At 36.8% G+C, this 20,372-nt stretch overlaps 1 protein-coding gene across 15 annotated transcripts in view; it reads left to right on the top strand.

The window, feature by feature from the left end:
• The window catches only part of MAK (male germ cell associated kinase), a 30,847-nt gene extending 11,871 nt beyond the window's left edge, over positions 1-18,976 (top strand). For 7 of the 15 annotated variants that reach the window (XM_082753932.1, XM_082753926.1, XM_082753934.1 and 4 more), the window contains 7 exons: positions 3,341-3,508; positions 4,718-5,038; positions 5,974-6,164; positions 6,718-6,848; positions 8,313-8,444; positions 13,399-13,527; positions 17,025-18,976. In XM_082753932.1, the coding sequence (XP_082610058.1) occupies positions 3,341-3,508; positions 4,718-5,038; positions 5,974-6,164; positions 6,718-6,848; positions 8,313-8,444; positions 13,399-13,527; positions 17,025-17,176 (1,224 nt within the window). In that variant the 3' untranslated portion in view covers positions 17,177-18,976. Of the gene's footprint in view, positions 1-3,340; positions 3,509-4,717; positions 5,039-5,973; positions 6,165-6,717; positions 6,849-8,312; positions 9,303-10,327; positions 11,781-11,987; positions 13,331-13,398; positions 13,528-17,024 lie in introns of those variants that run through there. The other 8 variants (XR_014316956.1, XR_014316958.1, XR_014316960.1 and 5 more) reach the window with 8 other exon arrangements.
• Positions 18,977-20,372: the final 1,396 nt, after the last annotated feature.

The following is a 20,372-nucleotide window of genomic DNA, read 5'->3' on the forward strand; positions in this document are numbered from 1 at the left end:
CCAATAAAATATAAAGCATAACATTTCCTCTCCTCTACAAGGACTATCAGTGGAGAAGTGAGGAACAACAACAACAAAAAAAATAGAGTAGGTGTAGCTAGGGACATACAGAGCTTGAAGTGGTGGGAAAACATGAAAGAGAACATACTGAGAGACAGGTGCGAGTTCATGACAGAGCAGAGTGTGAAAGGCCAAAGGTGGAGAGTTATATACAACATTTTGCGGAAGTTAAAATTGAGTCTAGAGGATTAAGTGCAAATTGTTAGGTGTAAAACAGTGCTCACTATGACAATTGTGCATCAGAAATAATGTGTGATAGGTAGGAGTACTTTAAGACTTGAGTTTTCAATCCAAGATACTAACTTAATTTTCTTAAGCATCTCACAAGTCTAGGATAGTAAGAATAAAGTTTTGATGTGTAGTCAGTGTAGCTGCGCAAGAGAACAACACGCTAGCTTCTGGAACGTTTTCAGTACAAACAAGTTCTTGGCATGCACAGGAGGTTTCCACGATGTGCAGCAGAGCAGCGTTGGGGTCACTGGTGTGGTTCTGTAACTTTACCAGTAGCTGAACAGAAGCATATCATGGCTGGTTGCTTGGGGAAGGAGGGAGCATTACCAGCTGAGTATTTCAGAGGAAACTGTAGCCTCTTTTAAAGACCCTAAGGGTTAGAGATGCTGTAAATCAGCCCTCTAGAATCAGGAGGCTGTAATTTAAAGCTTTGTGCCCCTCTCATCTGTTGGGCAGACTTGGGAATTTTATCTTCTTATGACAACGTTACGGTATTCTTCAGGGACATCACTGTGTAAGACGAGCATTTAAATATTATGAATTATCACAAGAAACAATGTTTTGTTAATGCTGAAGTGTTTTTCCGCATTCTGAAAAACACAAGGAGTTACTTTTATAGTATGTTTTTATAGATAAAGTTTCATAAACAGTTGTGTTTTTTTTCCAGGTATATGTTTTAATTTCTTCCATTAACCTGCAATAAGGAATTACAGGAATTATGCCCAGAAATGGTCTAATTTCAAATTGCCTTCCTTTTATTGGTTTAAATCCATAATACAATGCTTATGACTTCTGTTGGTTGGTTGGTTTGCTTGTTTTAATACTGACAGGTAACTACTTTGCTCTGTTCTGTAACCCTTGGATAACATTACTACAGATACAGTTCTGTTACCTAATTCAAGTATTGGTTGTGATGGTGCTCTAAGAATATCCTCTTCTAATGCAAATGTAATGACAACCTGAAAAGAAGATGAATGAAATGCATTTTCATAAGTTGAAGGTGGTGGCAATGGCACTTTAATTCCAAATTCATTTTTTTTGAGAAATTGAAATGTTTTCTTCATTTTTCCATTGTACCATTTTCACTCTTGGTACTTCACCAGTTCAACATTTAGCCCTTGCTACTCAGTTTTAAATTGTTCCTTTTTCAGTGGGATGTCACCAGCTACAATAAAGCAGAGGTGCAGAGGAGGAGGAAATAGTTTACCTTTGTTCATTTAAATCAGCAGATAATTTTGTGATGGAATAGAATGTCACTTGAAGTCTTGAGACTTATTTTAACCAGATTTGGCTTATAATTACATTTGAGTTCTTTGATTACTGTAGACTGATAAAAGAACTAAAAAAATGTTGTTGGTCTGTGCTACAAGATTAGCAATAGCTAACAAGGTATCTTAAGACCAAACTGTCAAATCAATCTAATTTACGGTTTTAGCAGTGTAGCAAGCTTTGTGGATAGAAGAGAAGCAATAATACCATACATTGTCATCAGTAAGGCTTTTGATGCTGTTCCTTATAACATTATTAGCAGCATATTTAGACAAACAGCTATACCTATATACTGTATAGTATATGCCTATATTCTGTATATACTATATACTACATATATACCTATATACTGTAGGTATATTTGTAGGCATATACTGTAGATATATATGTACCTATATACCTGAATACCTATTTGGAAGACCTTACTCAGAGAGTAACTTTTAATGGTTCACACTCAAAATGATAGGTAGATTAAATAGGACTCTGAGTGGTTCTGCGTATAATAAAAAAAAAAAAAAAAAAAAAACTACTAAGTGCCTTCTGATAGAATAGGTTTTCCTTATTAAGCTGGCAGGTAGCAGGCTAGGAAGTCTGTTAGATTAGAATTCAGAATTCCTTATAAAATTAGAGATGCAGCTTAGAAAATATTCTTTAACTATGTTTAGAGTGGTATACTTGGTCAAGCATAATCACAGCTGCATAAATATCTGTGGATAACTATCCAGCTAACAATTCTGCAGAAGAGGATGTAGGAGATGTATACTGCATTATACATCAACAGCTTTTTGTTGCAGCAAAGACAAATACCATACCATGTACAAAGAAAGGAGTACAGTCCATGGATATATGAACTATTCTTTTCATTTCACTTGCAGTGTGATGCCCAGTTGTAAGTTTTGCCTTTCAAGGAAGAAAATCAGAGTCCGGATAAGAGGAAAAACTTCAGAAGTCAAGACCAGAAGTTCAATTGTTTGGGCTTCTTCAGCCTACACAAAGGAAGACTGGAAAAAAAGGACAAGAAATACAGCTCCTGATATATAAAAAGGCTGTTCTAGATAGACAAACAGGATTCTTTCTTGGTATCTCTGGATACCAAGAGCATGTTCAGTTATGGTCTTGTATTGCTTCCAGAGAAACGTACATTCTTCTAATCATGAGGAGATCCAACTACGAGAGACACTGTCTAGAACAGCTGTTTTTTTTACCAGGAACTGGAAGCTTTTTTGAGGCTAAACTGTCAGAAAGGGACAAGGGCATGATGATTTGATGATCTCTTTTGAGATCTTTGATGATCTCTTGAGATCTTTGATAATCCTACAATTCTGTATTCAAATAATGCAATTTTCATGCAACTAAGGACTTCAGGTTTTAATTTTTGAAAGCGCAACACTTAAAAAGAAAACTTTTTTTTTTAATCTAGTGGTCATGATTTTTCCTTTTGCAATACTGTCTAGCTGTAATTTAATCAACTGTTTTAATGGTGGAAGCAGGTACATTGCATAGGCTGCATTGTGGCTGCACAGCCATGGTCTGCTGGTGCAAGGGTTTCACCTCTAGTATGAAGAGAAATGCATTGAAATCAGCTGTTAGAGCTTATTTCTGTAATAGTTGGGATGTGCATTACTGCTCCTGTTAGTGCTGCATTCTCTTCTCCTTCCAAGAGAGTATGTCCAAGTGAGACCATACTGCAGAAAAGTTGATTTGATCGAACACCTCAAGTATGCATAGTCTTCATCCTTTTATTTATTTATTTATACTGTTTTTCTTTCCTTTTAAACAGAGTGACTGGCCAGAAGGATACCACCTTGCTTCTACTATGAATTTCCGTTTCCCACAGTGTGTCCCTATAAGCCTAAAAACTCTTATTCCAAATGCAAGCAATGAAGCCATACAGCTTATGACTGATATGCTGAACTGGAATCCAAAGAAGAGACCTACAGCAAGTCAGGTCTGAGCTTCCTGAATTGTAATTATAAGTCACTTCCCCCACTTGATTTTCATCACTTGTCTGTATGGAGGGGAATAGTAAAAGTAAAGCTTTGATTTTGTAAGGCTGCAGATGGAATGCAATATGGAAGAGCTAGGGATTGCTTTTCACTAGGAGATGGGACATAAACTGTATGAAGTGATAAAGAAAGAACTTTGAAAAGAACATACCAGTAGGTCACAGAGGTCACAGGTTTTCTTTAAGTTAGCTAAAAAAAAAAAAAAAAAGTATACAATTTTCAAAGATGTGTACATTCTACTGATTTTTGAGTATTTATACCTAATGCAATACTATTTAGAAGGTACAAAAGGGCAATGTGGAGAATTTTGTCGGGAAACAAACATAATGCAAGGTATAGGTGGATGTAATGTAAGTGATTCAGAAGTGGTTAAGCAGATGGTGCAAAGCAGAGCAACCATATCTGTCCACTTTATGTAGCATTTCTATTGTTACAGTCACTGAGATCTAACTGTAGTCTGATGCTATACATCTGTACTCAGAATTCTTGCATGGCACTTTATGAAAGCAAATAACCAGGTTTTACCCAAGTGAGTTGTCAAGGAAGCAGCTGCAGTAGTTGTGTGATCCACAGGCAAAAGGGAGAGTTTAATGCACATTCGCAAAAATGTGTACAAACACAGCAATTCTCAAGTGTAGCTGAGGCAAAACATCGCTGAGAACTAACAAAAGAGTCCTTGTGGATGATTCAATCCAAAGCAGGCAGCGACAGCATATTGAGAGCTGGTGTGTTAATAAGGTATGAAAGATAGTTAGCAGGGAAGCATGCAATAAAGCAGTGAGGGTTTTGTACTGTGGTGGAAACTACCTGTTTTTAAAATTGAAATTTGTTGCTGCACGAATGTAGAATGGAGTTGAATGTAAAATGTACCTCAAAACACAGACTCCAAAAAATCTAGAAATAAAAGAATTTAGAAAAGGACATGACTGCTATAACATGTCCAAGTGGATCCATCTTGTTAAGTTAAACGGTGGGAAGCACTTAAAATGCTGAACTGAGAGCTAGCTATACATAAGATCTAATTATACATCCATCTTGCCTTGGTGCTGAAGAGATTGCTTGAATGCTTCAGAAACATAATTAGATTCTTGATGAAATTACCAAAGTCAATTTTATTAAGTATAATTAGTAAGTTATATCTTCTTCTCCAGGCTCTGAAGTATCCTTACTTTCAAGTTGGCCAAATGTTAGGACCTCCTCCACAATACCTGGAGAAGCAGACTCCTATTAAGCCAGTGCAGCCAACAGAACCAAAGCCAACTTTACCCAAACTGGAAGCAGTATCCAAGCCAGAACCTCTGTCTTCACCTGATGTACCTGACCAAATGCAGCCACAGCCCCTCTCAAAGGTTAACCACCAGCCACTTCAGCAAATTCAGTTACCTCAGAATACAGCTAACCAGCAAGTACCAAAACAGCAGCAGCCACAGGCACAACCATTTTTTCCGACCATCAGTAAAAACTCATCACCAGTAAGTTGCCTTCAGTAAATACCTAACTTAGACAGGTGATTTTATTGCAGGATTTTACTGTATTCAACCTGGTCATTCTCTGAAAGTAGCTGTACTTTTTATTACAGAAAATACAAGTTGATAATTCAGGACTAACTAGGGATATAGCTAATTACTTATTAAAATTTTACAGCAAATTGGGAAAATACATTAATTACAACAACAATGTAAGTTCTCTTACAATAGCCTTTCCTGACATGCTTCTGCAGTAATGTAGTTACAACAGCTATCATTATTGACCTTTGAGAAACAACTCACAAAAATATTGTTGGTATACGAAAAAGAAATAGGAAATGAGAACTGTGGTTGTCTCAGGCAGGAAAGTACCTGAGCGAGTATGCTAAAAATAACAAGTATTCCAGAAAATAGTGGAAGGCAAACTACAGTCGCATGAAAAGATAGCTTTAAAAAGTAGTAATTCTTTGGTAGATAATGTTAAGGGAAAACCTGACTCTAATTTCTGAAAATTGCATTTGCTCTGGGGTTATGGGAATCGGTACTCCGAACCCTGAGCATGATTGCTGTGAATGATTTGCACCCCTGTGCCCTGCTTCTGACAGTTGTTCTACTGCCAGCGAGAGACTTCAGCAAGATGCCAGCAACAGAGGCTAAGCGCTGAACTGGCCTGCATACAGAACATTAACCTAACTACTTCAACTAGACTTAAGCCATTGAAGGGTGACAGTCTAAAAGAGCTACACACAAAATACCTGCCAACTTTGTTACATGTTTTGTGCTTAAAATCTTTCTTAACGTTGTGACCAAAACAGGCACAACACAATGGGGAAAAATTCTTCAATGTTCTTAAGTAGTAGTCTGAAGTAAACTAGATGTAAAAATATTAAGTTTTAGAATTTATTTAAAGCTTTTTTTTTTTTTTTTTTTTTTCAAAACAGAAACAAGCAGCTAGTGGCCCTCAGAATGGCACAGTAGGTCCTAAAAGCTGCAGGAGGCGATGGGGTCAGACTTTGGTAAAGGCTATGGATAGTTTGGATGACTTGGACAATGCTGAATTTGGAATGTCGTGTTCAAAAAAACCTAGCATTGCACTGTTAAAAGAAAATAAAAACAAGGAATGCCTTTTTAGGTAAGTCCTTTAATTATATAATCACTTTTTTTTTTTTTTTTTTTTTTTATGTACACAATGACCAGTAGATTTATAGGTTGGTTAAAACAGATCTGCTAAAATTTAAGTCACTCAAGCTCTGCAAGAATGCAAAGAGCTGTATGAACAGGCCAGCTTTGGGTGTGGTATCTATGTGACACCAGTAATATCCATATTTATGTTTAAGCACTGTACATTTCATATGTTCATCCTGTTTCTATGAAACTGCATTTTACTGTAATCATATAAACTAGATTTACTTCATTTCCTTTATCAGTTGAGCTAGGGAAAGTTCTGCAAGTTACCCACAGTTGCTTTTTATTCTGTAGTATTGGATACACTTTTTTTTTTTCCTCCATATCCTCATCTAAAACTCTCATGAGGTTTGAGACTTGACTGTTACTTTCTGTAGGACCAAAGTCTAATGATGAAATCAGGCTAAGAGAAGAGCAGTGTATTCTTCAAGCTAGCATCAGCTTGTGCTGTTCTGAGGTGGAGTCGCTGGCCACATAGTTTGAATGTTTTGATTTTTCAGCATTCCAGAACCAAACGCTGCATGCTGCATCCAGCCAGGAGGGGAAAATAAGGTTTTGATGAGAAATGATTCTGGAAGATCAAATACATCAGCAAAACAGTACTATCTAAGACAATCAAGATATCTACCTGGTAAGGGGAAAAGCCAACACAATATGGAAAACATAGGCAGTGAACAATATTTTTACAGTACATTTAAACTTTAGATTTTGCACTGGATAATTTTGCTTTTCATACCCAGGCTAAATTTTCAAATTTTGGGCTGAATGCCTTTCCAAGAACATATCTCACCACAACTGATGCAGAAGGTCCTGGCTATGTAAAAGTGGAAGGGAGCTCAACCAACTCTGCTTGTACATCATAAACATTCACAGGCCCTCTTATAGTCAGTAGCATAGGAAACCCTCAGTAATATGAATTCAATATCTCTTGGATGCCTAGGAATACATCCTGATTGACCATAAGCAAGTGTACCCAAGGAGTGAAGAAACTATCCATCTGTAGTGCATATGCACCTTCCTCAGTTTTGCAATACAAGGAGGTTTTGTTTCTTTTGAACTTCCAATTCTGTTAAGTGCAGTTACCCTTGATAGGAGGTACTAAAAAATACCAGCCACTTGCATGGGTAGGAATTCACACCTGGTCACTTCCCTTCCTAAGGCACTTATTCTCCGTAAGATAACATTGATAATTAATAGACAATTCCAGTAAGTGTATCATGACATCTACGGTAATCCACAGTGAGCATTTAGTTGGCTCCTGATTGCCAGGCAAGTTGTTTTATTACAGTGTATCCCCAGTTTCTCAGGAATTCATTAGTCCAGCTAATGTATGTCCAGTCCTTCTAAATATGAAATCACTTCTTTAATGCTAAATAGGATTCCCTAGGACTCAAGAGTTTGTTCAAATGGAGGGGGAAAAAAAGCTTCCTTGTCTAGAGGTAACAAATGGAAAATGAATCTATATTCCTCATATTTTTAAGTATGCTTCCAATACATCTGTTTTTATTAGTTTTCAATTAGAAAGGCATTGTTTTTAAAAAAAATATATGTATGTAGTAATTCCAGCACTTAAGAGAATAATAACTCCAAGGAGCATATTTGGTATTTATCCGTATTACTTTAGTTCTGTCACCACTAGCTCTGGGAGCTGCTTTCCTACTGCGTAATCCCATTAACTCCCGTAAAGCTCATAACATGGTGAAGTAGCAAGAACCTCTTTGTCCTACTTTTAAACTTATTCTTTGAAGATATAGTTTTTCAGCCTTGAGAACTCAAATTTTCAATAATTTACTTAATTTCTGTTAATTGTTTGAGAGTCAAAAATATCAATAATGAGCTTATGATTTTATAGGAACCAAATAACTGTAGTAAAACATCTCTGAAAGCATGAAAAGAATTATTTGATCGGCATCTCCAATTTTCATAGTAGAGGAATATAAACTAATCAATGGACATTGTTCTTTGACTTACATTTATGGTGTTTACATTATGCTACAAATAATTTGGTGTTGTTTCATGATTCTAGAAATGACTGTTTTTCATTGGTTGAATTATGTTTCAAATTAATAAAATTTGCCGTGATTTGTTTTCTAAGGTGTAAACCCTAAGAACATCTCTTTAGTAACAGTCAATAAAGAAGGATCTCATGGAACCTGGAACAACCAGTTATTTTCTAAACCACTGGCACATTTTGGAGAAGGAATGCCTTTCAACAGAAATAATACAGGTAATGTGTAATAAAAATGGTCGTGTTGTATTTCATCATACTTCATTTAATTAATTTACTTAAGACCTTCTAGTTTAACTTCTGTTGTCAGGCTTAGGTTTTAGGCTTTTTTCTTTTTTCTTATTTAAACACAGACTCTTAAAAACTTTTTCATACATAAGTGATTTATTTTGATTTCATAGCACAAAGGGAGTATAGACTAGCTCCTAGAATAAAGTTCTGTCAAGACAAATTTTTTTCTGTAATCCTCTTAGACCAATTATTGTACTGTGCTAATTCAAGCAAGTAGTTTGACCTCATTACTGCCTGGTCAGTGTCATGTGGAACACTATAAAACAGCAGTCTCGTATATAAAAAGAAACTAGGTGATGAATGGTAAGCTCGTATAATAAAAATGATGTAAAATATTCTAACCAAGTTATTCAGTAATCTACCAGCTTTGTAGCTGCATGAAAAGTCTCTTCTTTCAGGAAGGCACTTGTAGAAAGGTGCCTTTTGTGCTACATTTTTTAAAAATCACTGCAATCAGTGTTTTAAAGTGTGAAGACTAACACTTACAAGTTAAATGACTTACCTAAGATTTCATTGACTTGAGACTAAAACCTATCTTCTGACCACCAAGCCATACACACCATCTATGTACTCCCACCACCCTGTGATTGGAGGTAACTTTAACAGCTTCGAAGCCACTGTCACTCACAACTTCACTGATGCCAATAAACCACCTAACCTAACGTGCTTATACAAGAACTTCAGAAAGCTTCTTTACATGCAGATGCTACACCCCAGCTCTTTTTAACAGAACTTTAGTAGCCATCTTGCAGTGTCATCAGAACTGATCCTCCCTCTGGAAGTCAGGTGAGGTATAAATCGTTCATCTGAAATTATGTGAAAGACAGGAAATGGAAAAATAACAGCATCCTCTGGATTAGAAGAGACTTTTTTTTTTTCCAAGCAATTATGATATGTACCTTTTTATTTTCAGAAACATTGTGTCAGGGTGCCTTAGAATTAATTAGTTTATTCATAAAATGCTCTTGCATTTGAAAGAGGCACAAAAAGGTCAAGAGCTGTTTCTGAAACTATGTATTAGAAAGCTAGACAGCTACCTACTGAATTAGAACATAGCATTCATCTAAGTTAATTTAATGGTAAAAATCCCCCTGTTGTCTTACTGGGTTACTTTGAGTATCTACCAAAAATAATAATAATTAAAAAAAAAAAAAAAAATCTAAAACTGATAATTTCATGTGTTTGAAAATTCTTAGTATTATTTCCATCAACATCTTAAATAATAGTATATTTCGTATACCCAGGAAGCAACGTTAAAGATAGACACACAGAAAACAAGAATAGTTGGAGCACAGATCAGGGTAATATAGCACTTCAATCATGTTTGTTTGTTTGTTTTATAATGACAGGATTGAATACTGACACTGCTGTGTAGTATGCTAGTAACTAAATTTAGTTTATTTAAGTGTTTTATTTTTCTTACCCATGACATTTCCCTAGGGTGAAATAAGATGAAAGCAAATGGTTACAAATGCTTTGTGAAGAATGGTAAAGTTATGATCAGTCAGCTTTGCAAATATGCCTGAATGCTTAAACTTGGAATTTATGTATTTATGTGATTGGCATATGACTGCATTGTTGGTAAACTACATTTTCATTCCATTATTAGAATGGCCCTTATAAAATAACTAGACAGAGTAACATTTCCTGCTTGTAAAAACATAGAAGTGAAACAAGAAAAATGTCAGATGTTTATTTTCTTGCTTTGCTCTTCCTCATTTCTTTGATATCATCTAGCCAGATTCTTTCTATACTTTTTCTAAAGTTCTGTCTTTCCATCTTTTTCTTCCTTTTCATTTTCTTCTCTACAGAAGAGAACTTAATTATACCAATTGAAAAACTATCATGCAAAGAAAGGTTGAATGAAAAGTTAGAGGATCCAAAAGGTAATTTATAGCAACTATAGCCTGGTTCTTTGCACATTTCATATTTGTTTTATGTTTTCTTCTAAAAATTGCACTTGCAGTGCAGATTCCAAATAATCACATACTTCATTTTCAGTTGTAATCTATTTTGTCAAACTTTGCCCTGTTCATTATGTCTGCTTTAGACCAAGCCTCTCTAGGCTGAGGGAGTTAAGGCAGAGGCTATACTTACCAATGAGCTATGTTTTAACAACTCTTGCTGTGACACACAGAAGCAGGTAAACAGCAGAGGTCAATCTCATTTACCATAATGTAACATAGTGTGGAAAACTGCTGCTACTGTGAATTTTACTCTTTGGAGTAGTAAGATAAACTCAAGTAAAACACATCCATGTATTTAAGATCCCTCTGTTGTTGGGTGTTTTTGTTTTGTTTTTGTTTTTAATACTGACAGAATTGTTTCACCTTTTGTATTTGCTTTGAAACCAAATTAAGTGCGTGCTGTTATACCTGAGTAGGATAAGTGATTTCCCCCTACGTGCAGCCCAACCTGAATTGCATCAGCACACTCTTTGAAATGTGAAAGAGTAAACTGACTGTATGTACTTACTGAAGTCTTTTATATAACATCTGAATGTTCCAGTAAGTGACTTCCTAACTTTTCTTCTGGATTCTCAGCACTTTAAAAGATAAAGTAAATTTTATTACCATAATTGTAATGCATAGCATGCAACTGCACTGTTGCTGGATAATGGCAAAGAACCGATCCCACTAACTGCATTCCAATTTTCTATCTATTACACTGATTTTACAGAACTGTGATTGCATAGATTTTGTTGGAGTTAACCTCAGTGTAAGAGAGTAGAAACAGGTTTCCAAACAGCCTAGTTTGTGCCTAAACACACTCTCCACTGCAAGCAGTGTTAAGCTGGAATGTTTCACCTCTCCCTCAGTTTCTGGCACCTCAGGTGTGTACCTTTGTGGTACATCTCATTGCAATGATTCATAGCTCTTCTTTTTCCTTCAACTCACTACCCAGCTCAGATGATTCAGTGGCTTTATTCTTTGTGAAGAACCAGGTATGTGTTGAGGTAGGGTATACTGCCCAGGCCACACTTGCACTTGTCATCATGGCCTCCTGCATGTCTGAAGGATGAATAGCAAGAACTCCTTTTGTACAGCAGTGGTCAGAGGTAAGGAACAATTTAGTATGTGCTTTTAAGATTTTTTTAAAAATATTTGTAGTTACTCCTCTGTATTGAACTTCTACTTTTCTTCCTTTGTTCTCATCCAAAAAGATCATACCTCCAGACCTCTCAGTTTCACTGAGACTCTTCTTCTGGGCTGCCCTCTACTATTTGCTGAAGAAGGGCTCATAAAGTACATCAGGCATTAAGAGGTAAGGGGAAGGGAAAAAATGGTTCAGCAGTTTGTTTGTTTTTTAGTTTACAGATATGCAACTTTGCTGAGCTGTAGATAAGAAACAGGCGGGAATAGTCTTTTTGAGGTCTGAGCCCTGCCATGATCTTACTTTTAGATTTCAGAATTTTAAGAAGTGCTTAGACAGGTGAATGTAATCCTAAAACTGCATTGCTTTGTTTTTCAGGCAAATTCCTGAAAAGGAAGAACAACTTAAAACGGCAAGAAAGTCATATTTTAATTGAGTACTTTATTAAAGTTTTATTTTTCACCAGGACTCTTGTGTCATTCTTTACTGCACTGGAGACTGGCATGAACTATACACAGGGAAGTCCCATAGAGACCCAACTATTCACAGGACTTACAGAACAGACAGCTTGGGGAGACTGGCGAAATCAAGTCAGCTGAATGCTTTTTGTTAGTGTTCTTAAACAGGAAGGTACACAATGACACAACACAGCTGTAATTAGCTGAGGATACTTTGGGGGTTGGTAGATGACCAATTTTGCAGTTTATAGGTCTGCTGCACTGAGCTCTGATATTAACACAGAGAGCTGGGGGTGTTTTTGTGAAGAGGAGCATTTTGCAAGCACACGGGCCAGAGACAGGAAAACTTTGTCAGCTCACACATTGTGTATTTTTCCAAAACTATGGTTGAAACCAACCTAAATGTTAATAAAAGTGTTCACACTTGATAAAGGTCAAAACTACTATCATCTAGTAATTCATAAAATGTAATACTACTCAATATGGAACCTCAACACCAGAGAAAGCACATTTCTTCAGATGTTGTGCCAGCACAGTCTTTAAGTCTGTCCCTATAATGATACAGTTGGAGAAGGTGAGAAATTTGCTTGGAGCACAGTGTTAAATTATAACAGAATCCAAAGCTATTGTACAATAACATAGTACTAATTTTGTGTGCAGATGAATGACGTTTCTCAGCTTCCAAAAGAAGATGATTATGTCAATCTTTTCAAGGTAGCACTGCTTTAAAAAAGATCTGGACCAAAACCAGGCCCAGTAAAATTCCAGCCAGAGTCCAAAGGCAAGGGGAACTGGGTCAAGATTTTTGAACCTGGCTAAGTCACCTTCATACGGGGTACTACTTACCACAAGAGGATTTTGTTTCTATTTTGGATAGACTTAAGCCAAATATGTTGAGTGCAAGACTACTGTTGAGCACCGATTTTCAAATATGGAAATACTTAAACTAGCTTCCAGTAAATTAATTAACTGTAAGTAAAAGGTAAGATCTCATCTTCTCTAAGCTCGGTATAAAGCTTTGCTGTGCGATCTAAGTTTAATGAAAGTACTAATGAAATGTTCGTACTGTTTTTCTGTCTTTAGTCCTACTGCGTCACAGGATCAGACATACTAGAGTATATGCAAATGTAGTTTGTTAGGCACCTTAAGGGGTCCAACTACAATACAAAGAAAAGAATAAGTACTTTTGCCAATAGGCAAGCACTAGGGAGTTCTTAAAGAACTCTCACACTCGTTATTTGTGTTAATGCAAAGGTGTTTTGAAGTGTCTATAAAAAGCAGGCAAGGTTTTCTGCATGTAACTGAAAATATTAAAACTCTGATGTCAACAGGAAATCCTGACTTTGTAGGAGGTGCTGCTTACAACCCATTAGGAGGATACATCCCTTCCTTTCATAAAAAAGAAGTTGGATCAGCTGGACAACGGATACAGCTAGCTCATCTTTGTCCATCTGTATCAGGTAAGAAACATCCTTTTAACATATATATCTAAGGAAACGATAAATGTTAATTTTGTGTGCTTCCTAAAATGTTTATTATCCTTTAATAAGTCTTCCCTCAAGTTTTGTAAGTAAAATTATTAGGCATATTTTTCTTAAATGATTTGAATGCAGGTATCTAGAGGGAATCATGATATAATACCCGAATAAACAACTGCTATTAGATGTTAGGTAAAAGTAAACAAATGCGCAACCCTTTTGTTATTCCAGTTGTGGAAAAGTTGCTAAACTACTTTTTATTAGACATTCAGGCTAAATAAAATTGCTAAAAAAAAAAAAAAAAAAAAAAAAAAAGTAACTCCACAACTCAATAGTAAGTGGTCATGTAGACTGGATATAAATATAACTGCATGATTTATGTAGCTATTAGGAAACATTAGTCACCAACCAGTAAGTATGAAAAATAGATAAATGCAAGTTAAAAACAAAAAATATAAAACAAACAACAACACTCCTATTTAACGATTTGCAGGATTTTTTCATGACGGTGACTTTAATGTAGCATGTGGCTGTCTTGAAATACCCATGTATTTCATCAGTATAATGTAATTGATGATCCTGATCCATGCTTATAATGGCCTCAACTATTTGGAAAAAAAAAAAAAGCAAAGACCTTCCTCCGGTGACTTAATAAATAATAAATTCACAAATAATGTCCCAGATACAGTACAAGCACTAAATTAAAATTAATTGCTCTTTTATTTACTAGCCCTTTCTGGTTGGTCAGCAGCTTCTGTGGTGGTGATTTAAGACAGGCTTTCACTGTGTCTTCATCTTCACTATGTTAGCTATGCAAGTCTGAGTGTCATCTCAGTAGGTGACACTGTTCTTATACCCTTGAAATATCACAGGAGTGCTTTCTGGAGTGAAAATCTCAACGCTGGTACATTATACAAGGTAAAAGCCAAACAAGAATGCAGTGACCAGTTCTGAATAGTTATGATATACTAGTGATCTAGCTGTACATTACCTTAAACACATTAAAAGATAGATTTCATATTGTTTTTAACTGAATGGAGGAAACTATCCTGAATATAACAGTTACCTTGTATATTCTATGGTATGGATAATGTTTCTTTGTTGATATGTTCCTGATTCAGAGAAGACAAACAGAAGTGCTCAAGAAAAATTGGTTTGTGAGTAGAAAACTTAGCGCCATTGTCCAAACCCAACAGAATACTTCTCTAGTTACTTCAGATGAAATAATAAGGCCCTAAACTGACAGTGAATTGTTTAATTGAAGGGCCTATGATAGACCAATCTAATATGGTCCTACCTAAGCATGCTGTCTGTTTTGCTGACTTGCTCTTTTGAGCTACTTGTTCCCACCTAGGAACTGGCAAACAACTTCTGAGGAGAGAGGGAGGGAAGAAAGGAGATGGCATGCAGATATAAAATACACTTAACTAAATTAATGTTCTGAGCCTGGGTTGATCAGGAATCCACCAGGGAAGACTAAAACTACACTTAATTATCTGAAATTTACCAGTGCAAGTTTTGATTCGTCACTGTGTGGACCAGGAAGTTCACAGGAGGACAAAATCCACAGCTACTTCTAGATTGCTGAGAACAGTGAGAATGAAAAGAAATTACTTAAGTGATCCAAAGGGAAATAAATTCAGTGTTAATCTGTAATTAGAAATGGAAATGTAGTAAAAGTCAGAAAGGCTGGCAGACAGAGATCAGTTAAAAAAAGTCTTCCATGTCCTGGAGAAAGAGCAAGAATCCTGTTGCTTAAACTAATCATGTTTAGCCTAAAATCCACAGGCCTGCATGGGAAGAGAGGTAAAGGTGAAGCAAACAGCAGTTTCTCTCTCCTATAGTTGAACATTAACATTTTTGTTGACCCTTTGCTTTCTATTATCCAAACTGAAATAAACTGGGTTCTCAGTTGCTTTTGCTCCCTTTGTTTGTTCAGAGATTTATAATGCAATAAGTTAAATATATTAAATAGAAAATATAGCATTTTGTTCAGAAAACTTATGCAAGACGCAAGAAAAGTGACCTTCCTTGCCAACAGAGAGGATATGCCAGAATCATACTGATGAAAGATAGGGAATACCAGCTTATAATAAAAAAGAACATTAGAGAAGGTGTTTGTTTTCAAAGAGATGGGGATGACCTGACCCTCAGTTTCAGATTCTTGAGATTCCCCCTTTCTTAAATGCCTTGATTCTCACCTGTACTTTAACAAGTTCAACCCAGTGTTGAAAAATACCATACATGCTTTTCCACAAGAAACAGAATATGCAAGCACAAAAACAATCATTTATTTTTATTCATAACACTTTAACTAAAACAAAACAAAACCTATCAGTAATAACTAACAAGACTGAACTATGAAAGTAGGAAAAGAATGGCAGGACATACGTTAGGAATGCTAAGGAAACAATGGTAGTGTACAGCAAAAGTTTGCATAAGAGAGATTCTGAATAACTAGCTTTAGAAGCTTGGGAAAATAGCAGAATCGGTGATGAACATGAATAAAAACATGGGTTATCAGCCCCTGCAACAGGGCAATCACTTTAGTAAGCTTGAGGCAGCAGTGTCTATTTGAAATGCAGAAAAGGAGAGTCTGAGGAAGAAGGCCAGGAATGTGGTAGTGTGCTACTACCAGTGCGGGAGACCCGATGGATGCCAATATAAGGGGGGGGGGGGCAGGGAGAGGGAGGGAAGAGCATTTAGAATAGAACCTATTAAATCAAAAGAGAAATGGAAATTACCAGCAGATACACCAGCAGTCCTTAGCTAAGCAGGAAGGAAATAAAATGCATAAAATCTCAGAACAAGAGGGTCTTCAGAATCTGTGCTTTAGTACAGGCTGTTTGAGATGTAATGAGTTTATTGAAGTTGTTATTATATGCTTTTTCAAATATTTGAGATAAAGAGGGAAAAAAAAAACACATTTCCTTTCTGTAGCAGCTTTATGACAGGAGATAGAATTGTAGGCGTAATCATGAGGTTTCACTGAATTTCTGTCTTGGTGTTTTCTACAACAATCCCTGTAGAAGGGGTAGGTATCCAGTAGAAGAGAATTACTAGTAAGATACAAAAATGCTAGGAAACTTTAGCCTTATCAGAAAACAAGCATAGATAGCATGTCAGAGACTAAACCATCCTTCTGTGGTTTGTGAGTAGAAAACTTAGCGCCATTGTCCAAACCCAACAGAATACTTCTCTAGTTACTTCAGATGAAATAATAAGGCCCTAAACTGACAGTGAATTGTTTAATTGAAGGGCCTATGATAGACCAATCTGATATGGTCCTACCTAAGCATGCTGTCTGTTTTGCTGACTTGCTCTTTTGAGCTACCTGTTCCCACCTAGGAACTGGCAAACAACTTCTGAGGAGAGAGGGAGGGAAGGAAGAAGATGGCACATTAGCTTTCAGCTCTCATTCAAATCTGTAGTGAAAGTAGTGAAACGCTTTTTTGATTCTGACTTCTGGTTCCTTTCAGACTATTCCTGGAAAAACAAAGCTGCCCGTGCATTACCAGGTCCTACTTACAATTCAGCAGCAAAAAACATGAATATTTTAACTCGTGCACCAACAGTTCAGCCAGTACATGGAAGAACAGACTGGGTGGCCAAATATGGAGGACACAGATAGAAAATGCCATCCTCTGCAGGTATTGTGTGAGCTGTGTTCAGTTCTCCTGCACTGGAAACCTGAATTGCATATTTGCTCCAACTTTTCTTAAGACTGTTCAATAGTAAAGAAGGAAAAAAAGACCTTGGGTTCTGTTACCTGTGGAAGAAAAATAATTTACAAAATATTATTTAAAATATTGTCTATGTAGTAGGATGTCATGAAGCATTGTGTAACATCTTGCCAAATCTGAGTATTTTAAGCTAATGAGGAGTAGATTTCACCTGACATTTCTCTATAGATCCACTTCCTGACAGAATACTCTTAGAGGAGCGTACTCTTGGTCCGATGTCTACCACTGACATATGCTGTTTTCACATACACAAGCAGCTAGAAGCAGGGCTAAATCTGAGCAGCACCAGGCTTCCAGGTGAAATGCTTGTTCCTTACTAGGCAGATGAGAGTGAAAGTACAGAGTGGGCTTGGAAGAACACAGTGTCATACAAGGATTTCAGAACTCACCTAAGAGGTACTTATGGTCTGTGACATCTAAATGTTTATAGTAGCAATGACAACTCTGTATAGTTGGATATAAGTTATCCACTGACAAACACTATACAAGGTCTGAAAACCTGGCCCAGGATGATACAGCAAGACTGGAAAATAGCTAAACTACTATCAAATGCTACACTTGTTGAGCTGTAGTGAAGCTTAAAATTAGACTCTACTGTTAAAATTAAATTATGATTGTTTTCAGTTGAAGATCTGTGGAGATTTACATCTCCCCTGTCAAAGGTGTGTCACAGTGATGTTTAAAGGAGCCTGAATCACTGCAGTCTCACCAGCTCTTTTAATGTTGAATTAGCCAAAAAGGCTTAAGTGATCCATAAACTCCTGTTTTTACGTCTTACAGACTTCCCCTTATTTTAAAGAAGTTGAATCAGGCTGTTCTTCAAAGAGGTTACTTTCTGCTTTAGCTCTCAAAGGCTAACTTAAGTCCCTTAAAACACACACAAACTTTACTAATGCAATACCTCAATGTATATGCTCATGCCATACCTTCCCTGGCTTCTGTGGTAAGTTTTACAGTAACATCCTGCAAAAGACCTTACAGTGTACAATAATTTTTTTCACATGTTGACCTAGGCTAATTCTGTTAACAGTTGCATTCAGAATAGATGCTTTGGACTGTCATTACATAATTAGTAATTACATAAACCCTGCCAATTTCAAGTGCAAAATTAGTATGTTCTTTAAAGATGTACAGCTGTTAATGATTACTTTAGGCATTGTAAAAAGAGAAGTATTTGTATGATTTTTATAACTACATATAAAATTTCAATTTCTACTGTTGACCTAATGTGCCATAATATATGGGCTACATAACTTAATGTATGTCAATTTAATCTTAAGCTGTTGTACCAAAAAATTATATGGTTTGTTATAAAAGCAGCACCTAAACAAAACACTAATACTGAAAGAAATGTACAGGGATAGGAGTATCTAGTTAGTAACACACTAGAAACTTTAATTCATTTGCCATGGGTCTACTCTCAAGTATTTGTTATTCCCTTACTGCTAGCAGGCCTTCATATGCTATTTAAATGTACCTTAATTTATCTGTAGAAGTGCTGTTTTATAAATGCACTGGTTTTACAATTAAAAACAAGAGAAATCCATCACTCATCTCTAGTACAAGATGCCAGTGAGTTAGTTACAGTCACAGTCTAGGCAAGCAACTAATTATGTGGCCATAGCTCACTAATATTTACATAGAATAGAAAAATGTAGTACTTATTGTATTAAATATGGCTAGAAGAAGCTCACCATCCTTACCATATACTAATGGACATTGAAACTATTTTGACATAACCACAACGGTCTTGATTTGCCCGTAATCAAAGCATGACAAGTGTTAAGTTTTTCTTGCAACCAGTAGGAGACTAATAAGGCTCTCTACAGCCACCTTAACCCTGATCCACTGACAAACCCTTTCAGTGCAGAAATGCCAGCTACTGCTTAAGAAGTTTAGTATACACTCAAAGGGGATAAAAAGTACACAACTGTCAAACTCTGATCCTCCCTTGGTTTGGCTTACTGTTTCTCCTGACTGTGAGAAATAGAAACAAAGAGTTCCAGCAGCAGTTCTCAATTCAGGCTACTGCTTTCCACAGCACATGAAACAGCAGCGAGGCATAAACTCTTTGGTCGAATTCCCTGCTTTTCATTGCCTTGTTGTCCATTAAAGGACAACTGCTGCCTAGACTTGCAAGTTACCTGATTTGAGACCAGCATTACACAATTAGAAAACTGCTGATCTCTGCCTGTGCTCAAGGCCAGCTGTAACCCAAGCTGTGTGGCCCAAGACAAGGCTGCTGGCAGCTGCGCTCTGTAGCAGCAGTGATCACAACCCTTGGTCCTTCGGGGAGCTGTGCTGCAGCTATGCCCATGCCCAGCCATGTCCCTACTGACTGCAACCCCATCCACTGATTTCCTGGCCTCCCCGACCTTGCCTCATTGCTGCAACCTGCTAGACAAATCCCCGTACTTGTGGCAGACCCCAGACACTGCCACTGGATGCGATCTCATGACCTGCTCAGGTAGCAGGGACCATGCCATCCTCAGGGAGGTCACTGCCCTGCCTGTTTTGCTGAAACTCTCACCTCTTCCTATGGGAAGAGACTTCCCACTTCCGCTGCTCCCATCCATGTCCAGAGCATAAAATTATCCAACAAGGAAGGAAAAAGGGAAGAAAAAAATATGTACGTTGTCATCCTCCTGCTGAGGTACTGGCTCAGTATTTAGGGAACTCTGAACAAATGAGGCCCTACAAGCTATCTAACCTAATAGATCAATCCCACCACTTCCATTGCTCGCAGTACCATACACCAAAGAAGAGAGGTTGTGAACGCCAAGTTCAGGCCCTGTGCAGAAAGGGACATAAGGCAGATAGTACCAGGAAGGGATATATTACCATCCACACATAGCTCCCAGCTGCACTACAAGTTTATATTTAGAATGATTTCAGGCAACAGAGTACTTGTGAGGGAATCATCTGAGCCCTTTAGTCTTTAAATAAACTTTCACTGAGAGTTTTTTCCAATCTGAAATAGATTATTTTCTCTCAGGAAAAAAAAAAAAAAAACAACAAAAAAACACAACAATTAAATACTTGTATGAATATATAAAGCAGATGCTTTTTTGCTCTGGCTATACC

This window comes from Aythya marila, assembly GCF_965140915.1.
Source record: "Aythya marila genome assembly, chromosome: 2".
In the NCBI taxonomy this organism is placed as follows: Eukaryota; Metazoa; Chordata; class Aves; order Anseriformes; family Anatidae; genus Aythya; species Aythya marila.